This window comes from Hylobates moloch, unplaced genomic scaffold (assembly GCF_009828535.3).
Source record: "Hylobates moloch isolate HMO894 unplaced genomic scaffold, HMol_V3 SCAFFOLD_13, whole genome shotgun sequence".
In the NCBI taxonomy this organism is placed as follows: domain Eukaryota; kingdom Metazoa; phylum Chordata; class Mammalia; order Primates; family Hylobatidae; genus Hylobates; species Hylobates moloch.
In genome coordinates this window covers 36,483,088-36,496,135 of record NW_026652288.1, presented here as the reverse complement: position 1 = coordinate 36,496,135, position 13,048 = coordinate 36,483,088, and the positions used below count along the sequence as shown (strand labels likewise).

At 52.1% G+C, this 13,048-nt stretch overlaps 1 protein-coding gene across 1 annotated transcript in view; it reads left to right on the top strand.

Annotated features, from left to right (window-relative positions):
• The window catches only part of ITPKC (inositol-trisphosphate 3-kinase C), a 26,836-nt gene extending 13,788 nt beyond the window's left edge, over nt 1-13,048 (top strand). Inside the window, exons 4-7 of the mRNA XM_032172867.2 lie at nt 3,588-3,792; nt 7,433-7,534; nt 8,146-8,217; nt 11,508-13,048. Coding sequence (XP_032028758.1) covers nt 3,588-3,792; nt 7,433-7,534; nt 8,146-8,217; nt 11,508-11,711 — 583 coding nt within the window. The 3' untranslated portion in view covers nt 11,712-13,048. The remainder of the gene's footprint in view (nt 1-3,587; nt 3,793-7,432; nt 7,535-8,145; nt 8,218-11,507) is intronic.

Sequence of the window (13,048 nt, the reverse complement as noted above, 5' to 3'; positions counted from 1 at the left end):
TACAGGCGTGAGCCACCGCGCCCGGCACCTGGCTAATTTTTGTATTACTAGTAGAGATGGCGTTTCACCATGTTGGCCTGGCTGGTCTGGAACTCCTGACCTCAGATGATCCACCCACCACAGCCTCCCAGAGTGCTGGGATTACAGGCGTGAGCCACCGCGCCCGGTCTGCAAGAAGTGAACTCTAATTGCTTTCTCAAGCTGGACTCAGTGGCTCTCACCTATAATCCCAACGCTCTGGGAGGCTGTATACACACACACACACAGACACACACCAGTCTTCAACTCTCCCATTTCATTCTTTTAGTAGTCTTTTGATAAGCATATTTTGATAAACAAAATAGTATTTGTATTATTATTATTTTTTGAGGCAGAGTCTCACTCTCTTGCCCCGGCTGAAGTGCAGTAGCATGATCATAGCTCACTGTAGCCTTGAACTCCTGGGCTCAGGCAGGAGTCCTCTCACCTTAGCCTCCAGAGTAGCTGGGACTATAGGTATGTCCCACCAGGCTTGGCTATATTTTATTTTGTATAGAGACATGGTCTCTCTGTACTGCCCAGGCTGGTCTTGAACTCCTGAGCTCAAGTGATCCTCCTTCTTCTGCCCCCTGAGTAGCTGTGACTATAGGCACCTACTATCAACCTAGCTAATTTTCAATTTTTTTGTAGAGACACGCTGTTTAGGAAAAGCTCTGTATCCATGCTTTTCCATTCTCACACCACTGCCACAACAATGACAGCACAGAAGACTTCTGTGACCAAATGTATAGGTTTTTTAACCCCACACACCAAGCAACGGACACCAGCTGGATGTCCTCCAATACAATTCTAACACCATCTACCTGGAAATAGTGTCAGACCCCACAGGTTGGGGACTCAATCTCCAAGACTGCCCCCCAGCTACAGACACCAGTCATAAGTTCAGGCCTTTGAAACTTCTGACTGGTCGGCTCCAAGTTGGAGTTCCCATGTCCTCCTTTTTGGGTTCAAATAATTTGCTGGAGTGGCTGAAATAACTCAGGGGAACACTTACCTACCTTTACTGGTTTAATATAAAGCAGGGGTCCCCAACCCCTGGGTCGCGGACCAGTACCGGTCCAGGGTGAACCCTATTGTGAACTGTGCCTGCAGGGGATCTAGATTGTGTGCTCCTATGAGAATCTAACTGATGCTTGATGACCTGAGGTAGAACAGTTTCATCCAGAAACCATCCCCCTCACAGTCCGTGGGAAAAATTGTCTTCTACAAAACCAGTCCCTGGTTGGGTGCTGCTACAAAGGATACTGCAAAAGATGAAGAGATGTGTAGGACAAGGTACGGGGGAAGGGGTACGGAGCTTCCATGCCCTCCCTGGGCCCACCATGCTCCAGGAACCTCCACAGGGTCGGCTATCTGGAAGCTCCTGAACCCAATCCTTGGGGTTTTTTTTTTTTTTTTTTTGCAGACAGAGTCTCACTCTGTTGCCCAGGCTGGAATGCAGCAGCCTGATCCGCCCGCCTTGGCCTTCCAAAGTGCTGGGATTACAGGCGTGAGCCACCATGCCCGGCCTAATCCTTGGGTTTTTATGGAGGCTTTAAGACACCAGCATTCCTTCCCCTAGGGTATAGGGTGGGATCCTCTCTGGGGAGGGTCCTAAAACCCACAGTCAAGAAGGTGGGGAAAGATTAGAGTCCTGCCTTGGGGCAGGTGAAAGGAGGGCGGGAGGAGGTCAGAGAGATTCTGGTTTCTTGAGGCCGGCTCCTGAGATCTAACACACCCAAAATTATGACAAAAGATTGTGGCCGGGTGCAGCGGCTCATGCCTGTAATCCCAGCACTTTGGGAGGCCAAGGCAGGCAGATCACTTGAGGCCAGGAGTTCAAGACAAGCCTGGGCAACATGGTGAAACTCTGACTCTACTAAAAAAATACAAAAATGTGCCAGGTGTGGTGGTGTACTCCTGTAATTCCAGCTACTCAGGAGGCTGAGGTGGGAGGGTCACTTGAACCCGGGAGGTTCTAGAAGTTGCAGTGAGCCAAGATCATGCCACTGCACTCCAGCCTTGGCGACAGAGCAAGACTCCATCTCAAAAAAAAAAAAAAAAGCCGGGCGCGGTGGCTCACACTCGTAATCCCAGCACTTTGGGAGGCCGAGGCGGGCGGATCACAAGGTCAGGAGATCGAGACCACGGTGAAACCCCGTCTCTACTAAAAATACAAAAAATTAGCCGGGCGCGGTGGCAGGTGCCTGTAGTCCCAGCTACTCGGAGAGGCTGAGGCGGGAGAATGGCGTGAACCCGGGAGGCGGAGCTTGCAGTGAGCCGAGATTGCGCCACTGCACTCCAGCCTGGGTGACAGAGCGAGACTCCGTCTCAAAAAAAAAAAAAAAAAAAGGCTGGGCGTGGTGGCTCACACTTGTAAATGGCAGGCAGAGGCAGGCCGATCACGAGGTCAGGAGTTCGAGACCAGCCTGGCCAACATCGTGAAACCCCATCTCTACTAAAAATACAAAAAATTATCTGGGTGTGGTGGCAGGCACCTGTAATCCCAGCTACTCGGGAGGCTGAGGAAGGAGAATTGCTTGAATCCGGGAGGCAGAGGTTGCAGTGAGCCGAGATCACCACCATTCCATTGCACTCTAGCTCGGGCGGGCATCAAACAAAAAAAAAAAAAAAAAAAAAAGATTGTAACAAGGGCTATGGGAGTTACCAGCCAGGAACCATAGACGGAAACCAATATACGTTGTAACTAACACCACACAGGGTCTTGCTATGTTGTCGAGGCTGATCTTGACTTTCTGGGCTCAAGTGAACCTCCTGCCTTGGCCTCCCAAAGTGTCGGGATTACAGACATGAGCACTGCACCTGGCCCTACCTTTAATTTAGTCTAGTTTGTCAGTTTTTTTCATTGTTTAAGAAATCTTAGCCGGGCGCGGTGGCTCAAGCCTGTAATCCCAGCACTTTGGGAGGCTGAGGCGGGCGGATCACGAGGTCAGGAGATCGAGACCATCCTGGCTAACACGGTGAAACCCCGTCTCTACTAAAAACACAAAAAATTAGCCGGGCGTGTTGGCGGGCGCCTGTATTCCCAGCTACTCGGGAGGCTGAGGCAGGAGAATGGCGTGAACCCAGGAGGTGGAGGTTGCGGTGAGCCGAGATCGCGCCACTGCACTCCAGCCTGGGGGACAGAGAAAGACTCCGTCTCAAAAAACAAACAAAAAAAAGAAATCTTTTCCTACTCCAAGATCATGCAAATACTATGTTTTCTTCTACAAGCTTTATTGTTTTAGCTTTCACATTTAGACCTACATTCCAGCTAGAATTAATGTTTCTGTGTGTGGGAGGTAGGAATCAGGTTCATTTCTTTCCATATGGATGTCCTGTTGACCCAGCACTGTTTATTGAAAAGACTTCCCTTTCCCCACTGAATTGCAGTGCCTTATCATAAACTGCACAACTCTACGTGTGTGTCTTTGTGGACTCTGTTGTATTCTGTGCATTGATTTGCCCATTCTTGTGCCACACTGTGGCTTTATGTCTTAATATCAGGAAGGGTAAGCCCTCCAGTTTGTTCTACATAATTTCCTTTGTCACATCCTCTGTGTGCTCAGGACCTATCTGGAAGAGGAGCTAGTGAAGGCACGGGAACGTCCCCGTCCCCGGAAGGACATGTATGAGAAGATGGTGGCTGTGGACCCTGGGGCCCCTACCCCCGAGGAGCATGCCCAGGGTGCGGTCACCAAGCCCCGCTACATGCAGTGGAGGGAAACCATGAGCTCCACCTCTACCCTGGGCTTCCGGATCGAGGGCATCAAGGTGAGGACTAGGAACCGCCTGGCCTGTCCCGGAAAGGCCTATAGCCAGATCCCAGGCAGGGCTTCTTGGGGAAAGCCACAAGAGAGTGCAGGAGACGGCGTGGGATGAAAGGCTGGGGCTGGGGAAGCCCAGCCTCTTTCTTACCTCCACACCCATCAGAGCCCATGTTCTGTTTATCCGTCTGCCTGAGCATCTCCTGAGTCCATCTTTTCCTCCTCTCCTTCTCCATGGTCATGTCCTAGTCCAGCCCCATCTTCTCCTGCCTCTGTCTCCCTGGGCATCCTGGCCCTGGTCTCCCTGGGCATCCTGGCCCTGGTCTCCCTGCAGCACAAGAGCTGGAGAGATCCCTTTCCCCCGGCTATGGAGAAGGTTTCTCTTTTTCTTTCTTGCATTCCTTTTTCTTTGTCAAATTAAATATAATTGTTTGAATAGGCCAGGCATGGTGGCTCATGCCTGTAATACCAGCACTTTGGGAGGCCAAGGCAGGAGGATTGCTTGAGGCCAGGAGTAGTTCAGGACTAAGCTGGCCAACATAGGGAGCCTCTGTTTCTAGAAGAAAAAAGATTGTTTGAATAGCTAGTCCCACAGTTCAAAAGTCAAAATAATATTATAAAAGGGTAAATGTGGAGAAATTTCTCTCCCAACTCTGCTGCTGTCCTTCCCATTCTGTCCCTCTATCTCTCTACCCGCTCGTGGGGAACCACTTTATCAGTTTCTTGTATTTCTTCCTGTTAGTGCAAGTAAATGGAGTTGTAGATCCGAAATGTTCCTCAGTACGCATACTGATTGGTACTTTGCTATTTTCACTTAATAGTAACACCCTGGAGAGTTTTCCACATCATTCCATAGAAAGCCTCCTCTTTCTGTTTTTTTTTTCCCCCCACAGCTATGTAACACTGTTTTTGTGACTGTGCCTGGTCCCCTATAAACAGACACCTGGGTTGTTTCCATTTTTTGCCATTAGCAGGCCTCAAAGAATCACTTTGCATATAAGACATTTTGCAAGTATGCAGATTGAGCTGTAGATTTCCAGAAGCAGGACTCCTGGGTCAAAGATTAAAGGCATGGGAAATTTGCTAGAGATGACCAAACTTCCGCTATTGGTGTTATGCCACCGCACATCCCACCAGCAATGTATGAGAATGCCTGTTGCAGATCCGACCATGCCATTCTCCTGTTCAAAACCCTTCTGTGGCTCCCTAGTACCTTGAAGCAAAGTTCCATAGCCTGTAGGGCCCTCTAGGATCTAGCCTCATCTCTCTCATTCTTCTCTTTTTTTTTGAGGAAGAGTCTCGCTCTGTCACCCAGGCTAGAGTGCCATGGCACAGTCTCAACTCACTGCAACCTCCACCTCTTGGGTTCAAGTGATTCTCCCACCTCAGCTTCCTGACTTGATGTGATTACTGGCATGCACTACCATGCCTGGCTAATTGTTGTTTTTTTTTTTTTTTTTTTGAGACAGAGTCTCGCTCAGTCGCCCAGGCTAGAGTGCAGTAGTACAGTCTTAGCTCACTGCAAACTTCCGCCTCCCGGGTTCAAGCGATTCTTCTGCCTCAGCCTCCCAAGTAGCTGAGATTACAGGTGCGCGCCACTGCTCCTGGCTAATTTTTGTATTTTTAGTAGAGACAGGGTTTCACCATATTGCCCAGGCTGGTCCTGAACTCCTGACCTTGTGATCCCCCCGCCTCGGCCTCCCAAAGTGCTGGGATTACAGGCATGAGCCACTGTGACCAGCCTATTGTTTGTATTTTTAAGAGAGGTGAGGTTTCACTATGTTGACCAGGCTGATCTTGAACTCCTGGCCTCAAGTGATCTGCCTGCCTTAGCCTCCCAAAGTGCGGGGATTATAGGCGTGAGCCACCATGCCCAGCCTCTCATTCCTCTCATTCTTTTTGTGTACCTTAAGGCACAGTGAAGCACTTGCATTTACTTGAAATAGGCTTGCTTTTTCCTGCCACAAGGCCTCTGCACCCCTCTGCCAGGAATGCTCTTCTATTTTTTTTGTTTATTTGTTTGTTTGAGACAGGCTCTCACTCTGTCATCGCCCAGGCTGGAGTACAGTGGCGCGATCACAGCTCACTGCAGCCTCAATCTCCTAAACTCAAGTGATTCCCCCCAACTCAGTCTTCTGAGTAGCTGGGACACAGGTGCATGCCACCACACCCTGGTCTCTTCCGTCTGTGCCCCCAGTCTGGTTGATTCTCAGTCATTTTTCTGTCTCCTTTCAAATTTTGCTTCCTCAGGGAAGCCCTCCCTGATTTCTGTTCTATTGATCAGGGTCCCCTCTTCACCTCCTCATAGCTGCTTATACTCTTTCATTATTCTTATTTTCCTTTCTGATCATCTTAATCAGTGTCTGCCCCCTCATCTGACTGTGTTTGTCGTGTAACCCCCTGTTGCCAAGTGCCCACATAGTACCTGGCACAGTGTGGCAGATGACTTAGGTGGGTTCTCTGAGCCCTACTCAAACATAACAGATAACATTAGTCTCATTAGTCTCAAATAACTATATGCCAGGCACTGTGCTGTGCATCCTACACACCTGGTCTCCTCTAATCCTTATACCAGCCTTAGCAAGTGGACACCAACACAATTCCCATTTTCCAGATGAGGAAACTGAGGCTGAGGCAGCCAAAATGACTTAAGACTGCCCAGCTAGAAAAGAGTAGTCACGGCCGGGTGCAGTGGCCCACACCTGTAATCCCAGCACTTTGGGAGTCTGAGGCGGGCGGATCACGAGGTCAGGAGATCGAGACCATCCTGGCTAACATGGTGAAACCCCGTCTCTACTAAAAATACAAAAAAATTAGCTGGGTGTGGTGGCGGGCACCTGTAGTCCCAGCTATCAGGAAGCTGAGGCAGGAGAATGGCATGAACCTGGGGGGCAGAGCTTGCAGTGAGCCTCGATTGCACCACTGCACTCCAGCCTGGGCGACAGTGAGACTCCATCTCAAAGAAAAAGAAAAGAGCAGAGTCACGATTCAAAGCCAGCTCCACCCCGCTCCAAAGCCCACTTTGCTAGATGGGTTCAACCAGGAGGTTCAAGGTTGGAAGGGTGTGGAAGGACTGGGGCTCAGGCATGTGACCTGGGACTGGGTTGAGCTGGGCTGGGCAGGTAAGCTGGCTTCCTCCTCTGGCAGCAAGTGTGCAGGCAGGTGGGTGGCCCTGGGAAGTTGTTTTTTTTGAGACAGAGCCTTGTTCTGTCACCCAGGCTCAAATGTAGTGGTGTAATCAATGCTCACTGCAACCTCCGCCTCCCGGGTTCAAGTGATTTTCCTGCCTCAGCCTCCCGAGTAGCTGGGATTACAGGTGCCCGCCACCACACTTGGCTAATTTTTTGTATTTTTAGTAGAGACGGGGTTTCACCATGTTGGCCAGGCTGGTTGTGAACTCAAGTGACCCTCCCGCCTCGGCCTCCCAAAGCGCTGGGATTACAGGCGTGATCCCACACCTGGGACCACAGGCGCATACTACCACACCAGGCTTTTTTTTTTTTGTAAATAGAGATGGGGTCTGGCTATGTTGCCCAGGCTGGTCTTGGCCACCGTGCCCGGCCTCCTGGGAGGTATTTGAGGTTGTTGGGTATTGGGCGTGGGAAGGAAAAGGCCATGACCCTGCCCCTGCACACCCTGCCCTACAGAAGGCAGATGGGACCTGTAACACCAACTTCAAGAAGACGCAGGCACTGGAGCAGGTGACAAAAGTGCTGGAGGATTTCGTGGATGGAGACCACGTCATCCTGGTGAGTGGGACACCCATGTCCCAGAATGTAGCAGCTTAAGACAGCCACCATTTATTCTTGCTCCAGAGTCAGTGGTCTTCTGCTTTGGGTGGGGCTGGACTGATACTGGCTGGCTTTGCTCAGTCTGAGGTCAGTTGGTGGCTTGGCAAGGCTGGCTGGTCCAGGGTGGCCCTGCTCCCAGCTCTGCCGTTTGGCTTATGACTTAGCCGCACGTCTCTCGATAGCAGGATGGCCTGGGCTTGTTCTTACAGTGGAGGCAGGGGGCCAAGAGAACAAGTAAAAATTCAAGGCCTCTTGATGCCTGGGCTCAGAATGGCCACCATCATTTCTGCCATTCAGCAAGTCATGTGACCCAGCCTGGATCGAGGGGTTGGGAGACAGACTCCACCTCCAGATGGGAGTGGAAATTCATGGAATCCACCACTCTTCTCCATGCTACCTTGATGAATCCAAGCCCTCACTCCTCCGCCCTGTCTTCCCCATGGCTCCCCTATTCCATCCTGGCTAGAGCCTGCCTGCTCCTTTGGGGGAATGGGGTGAGGTCAGAGCTCAAGGTGGGCAAGGCCCCACAAAGTCCCCATGCTAACCAAGGAACCCTCCCTGTCACACAGCAAAAGTACGTGGCACGCCTAGAAGAACTTCGTGAAGCTCTGGAGATCTCCCCCTTCTTCAAGACCCACGAGGTGCGAGCCCTGGCTGCCATGGGTGGATGTATGAGTGTCGGGGTCCAGGTGCATGGAGGGGAAACCATTGATGAGTTACAGGTCAAAGATATAAAAAGGGGCTGGGCGTCGTGGCCCACACCTGTAATACCAGCACTTTGGGAGGCTGAGGTGGGAGGATTGCTGGAGCCCAGGAGTGCCAAGACCAGCCTGGGCAACATAGCAAGACCCCGTCTCTATTTAAAAAAAAAAAAAAACCCGGGTGCAGTGGCTCATGCCTGTAATCCTAGCACTTTGGGAAGCCAAGGCGGGCAGATCACCTGAGGTCGGGATTTCGAGGCCAGCCTGACCAACATGGAGAAACCCCATCTCTACTAAAAATACAAAGTTAGCCGGGTGTGCTGGCGCGTGCCTGTAATCCCAGCTACTTGGGAGGCTGAGGCAGGAGAATTGCTTGAACCCTGGAGGCAGAGGTTGTGGTGAGCCGAGATCACGCCATTGAACTCCAGCCTGGGCAACAAGAGCAAAACTCTGTCTCAAAAATAAATAAAATAAAATAAAATAAAAACAAATAAAATAAAACAGCATCGGCCGGGCGCGGTGGCTCACGCTTGTAATCCCAGCACTTTGGGAGGCCGAGGCGGGCGGATCACGAGGTCAGGAGATCGAGACCACGGTGAAACCCCGTCTCTACTAAAAATACAAAAAAAAGCCTGTATCCCGGCTACTTGAGAGGCTGAGGCAGGAAAAGGCTGAACCGGAGGCGGACTTGCATGACCAAGATGCACCACTGCACCGGCCTGTCTCAAAAAAAAAAAAAAAAACAGCATCTACTGAGAGCTGACTGTGCCAAGCACTGCGAGGCACCTGATGAGTAGGGGCTGGTACCATTATCCCCATGCTATAGAGAAGGAAACCAGTCATCAGTGGCAGTCCACAAGGCCTGAGAAGTTGTCTCTTTCTAAGTGAAGGCATTATCCAATTCTAGTTTTTAAAATTTTTTTTGGTCAGAGTCAGGGTCTCACTCTGTTGCCCAGGCTGGAGTGCAGTGGCGCGATCATAGGTCACTATAGTGTTGATCTCCGGGGCTCAAGTGATCCTCCTGCCTGGGCCACCTGTCACTGGAACTACAAGTGTGCACTACCATGACCAGCGCATGATCCAATTATTTAGTTTCTACCAGGCTCTCTTCACTCATTCTGGATCCTGAAGGCATTTGAGTTTGCATTCTGGCTTAGCAAAGGCCAGGCACAGTGGCTCATGCCTGTAATTCCAGCACTTTGAGAAGTCGAGGTGGGAGGACCGCTTGAGCTCAGGAGTTCAAGACTAGCCTGGGCAATATAGTGAGACCTTGTCTCTATTTTTTTTTTTTTTTTTTGAGACAGAGTCTTGCTCTGTCACCCAGGCTGGAGTGCAGTGGCGCGATCTTGGCCCACTGCAAACTCCACCTCCCGGGTTCACGCCATTCTCCTTCCTCAGCCCCCCGAGTAGCTGGGACTGCAGGTGCCCACCACCACACCCGGCTAATTTTTGATTTTTGTATTTTTAGTAGAGACAGGGTTTCACCGTGTTGGCCAGGATGGTCTCGATCTCCTGACCTCATGGTCTGCCCTCCTCGGCCTCTCAAAGTGCTGAGATTACAGGCATGAGCCACTGCGCCCAGCCCTGTATTTAAAAAAAAAAAAAAAAAAGCAGCCAGGAGCAATGGCTCACGCCTGTAATCCCAGCATTTTGGGAGGCTGAGGCGGGCAGATCACTTGAGGTCAGGAGTTCGAGACCAGCCTGGCCAACATGGTGAAACCCTGTCTCTATTAAAAATACAAAAATTGGCTGGGTGCGGTGGCTCATGCCTGTAATCCCAGCACTTTGGGAGGCCGAGGCGGGCGGATCACGAGGTCAGGAGATCGAGACCATCCTGGCTAACACAGTGAAACCCTGTCTCTACTAAGAATACAAAAAATTAGCCGGGCGAGGTGGCGGGCGCCTGTAGTCCCAGCTACTCGGGAGGCTGAGGCAGGAGAATGGCATGAACCCGGGAGGTGGAGCTTGCAGTGAGCCGAGATTGCGCCACTGCACTCCAGCCTGGGCGACAGAGCGAGACTCTGTCTCAACAACAGCAACAACAACAACAACAAAATTAGCCAGAAATCGCTTGAACCCAGTAGGCAGAGGTTGCAGTGAGCTGAGATTGTGCCACTGCACTCCAGCCTGGGCAAGAGAGTGAGACTCTGTCTCAAAAAAAAAAAAAGCAAAGCTAGGCGTGGTGGTGCACGCCTGTAGTCTCAGCTACTCAGGAGGCTGAGGCTTGAGTCCAGGAGGTCAAGGCTGCAGTGCATTTTGATTATGCCTCACACTGAACATTTGCTGTGTATTTGCTATGTACCAAGCACTGTCTTAAGCACTTAATGTAGATTAATTCATACATATAATATGCCCAGCAGCCTCTGAGGTAAATGATCCTACAGTCGACCCCTTATCCTCAGGTGATCTCTTCCAAACCCCCAGTGGATGCCAGAAACTGGATAGTACTGAACTATAGACTGTGTTTTCTCGATCTGATAACCAAGATGGCTCCTAGGTGACTAGTGGGTGGGTTGCGGATACAGTATGGACACGCTGGACAGAGGGATGATTTGCATCCCAGGTGGGACGAAGCAGGATGGCACGAGATTTCATCACAGTACTTAGAATGGTGTGCAACTTAAAACTTACGCATTGTTTATTTCTGGAATTTTCCACTTAATATTTTTGGATCACAGTTGACTGAGTAACTAAAACCAAAGAAAATGAAACCACGGACTAGGGAGGCTAACTGTATTACTCTCACTTTGAGACGGAGTCTCGCTCTGTCGCCCAGGCTGGAGTGCAGTGGCGCAATCTCGGCTCACTGCAAGCTCCGCCTCCCGGGTTCACGCCATTCTCCTGCCTCAGCCTCTCCGAGTAGCTGGGACTACAGGCGCCCGCCAGCACGCCGGGCTAATTTTTTGTATTTTTAGTAGAGACAGGGTTTCACCGTGGTCTCGATCTCCTGACCTTGTGATCCGCCCGCCTCGGCCTCCCGAAGTGCTGGGATTACAAGCGTGAGCCACCGCGCCCGGCCTGCTCTCACTTTGTATATGAGGACGCAGAACCACAAAGAGGTTAAGACACCTGCCCAAGGCTGCACAGCCAGGAGGTGGCACAGCCAGGATATTAATCAGACAGCCAGGCTCCAGGGTTCATGCTGTCAACCACCCTGCTCTGCTGCTTGTCAGGAAGGGACCTTGGCCAGTGCCTGCTCCTCCCTTAACCTCCCGTCTCTCCCCCGGCAGGTGGTAGGCAGCTCCCTCCTCTTCGTGCACGACCACACCGGCCTGGCCAAGGTCTGGATGATAGACTTCGGCAAGACGGTGGCCTTACCCGACCACCAGACGCTCAGCCACAGGCTGCCCTGGGCTGAGGGCAACCGTGAGGACGGCTACCTCTGGGGCCTGGACAACATGATCTGCCTCCTGCAAGGGCTGGCACAGAGCTGAGCTGCTGAGCCACCATCAGGTTAATTGGATGGTGCCAGTCTGGCTGGAGGAGCCCTGAGATGCCATGGGGGGCCTGAGGTTGGCCATGGGGGAGCTGGCCTCCAGGGACGGGAGAGATTCTGTCATGTGCCACATGAGAAACGTGGAAAGGTCTGAAGGGCCTTGGGAGACCAGGTAGCACCTGGCCCCATCATGATGCAGGGGTTTTGGGGACCTGGAAGGAACGTGATGAGGCAGTGAGTCAGAAAAACCAGAAGGGGGTCCCCCGATCTGCCGGGAAGGCTTCTGAGGGGCTGCCCTGAGAGCATTCAGTTCATATGTCACAGGGTATGGTGTGACAGGGTGCCTGTGGACACACAAATCACTTCTAACCTGCCTCCCTGTCAGCCTCCAGGCTGCCAGCTGGCTGAGGCTGGGGACTGGGTCAGGCTCATCTGTGGCGCCTCAGAGGGTCAGGCATCGGTGGTGGTGAACAGATGCAGGCACTGCTGGACCATCTGGGGAGAGTGACAGTCCATGTCTTCACCAGGGAGCCATTTGAGTGCTGAGCGACAAGCGGCTCAGAGGGCATGACCCCATGGGACTGGGCGTGGCCTGAGGGCTGATACTGCTGGGCGGTATCCTGCCCTGCTGTGGCCCTGTGGGATCCTCCATGTTCCTCAGAGGACTCTGCTGACCTCCTGCAGACCCAAACCACAGCCACATCCCAGCTTCTGTGCCGGCACTGTGATAGTACCTCGCTCCTCTGTGTACCAGATCCGGCCTCAGGACTTACACCTCCTGCCTGACCCCCAGGCTTCTCTCTCCTTTCTCCCAGCAAACTGCAGTGGCAGAAAGGAGGTTGAGAGGCTGGGAAAGTGGGCCTCCCCTTGCGACTCAGAGCTGCTACACTCAGGAAGGCCCCATCCAATCCTGGGTCCCTGCAGGGAAAAGCGCTGGGTGTGTGTCAGAGGCGCAGGGTGGGTGGGGCTGCCAGCCAGGACCCTGGCCTGCAGCCTGATCCAAACCAAAGACTGTAGAACCCTGGGGTGTGGCTAACGGCTCCTCCAGCACCCATTGCCAGGTCTTCCTGGCCCTTGAGGCTGGGCTGGCGGACAGGCACCTACCTCTTCCTTAAGCTGAAGCTCCCACACTGTCTTCCAAGGCTGAGGAGTGAGCCTCAGGAGTGATACCTGAGCCCCAGTGGAGAACGCTCTCCTTTTCTACTGACCATCTTGATACTTAATATATGAGAGGCAGTTGCTGGACGGGGTAGTACTGGAAAGCAGGAGGCAGAATGGCTCTGCTGAGCCTCCTACCCATGACAACACCCCAATAAACAGGACATTCACAGCCAA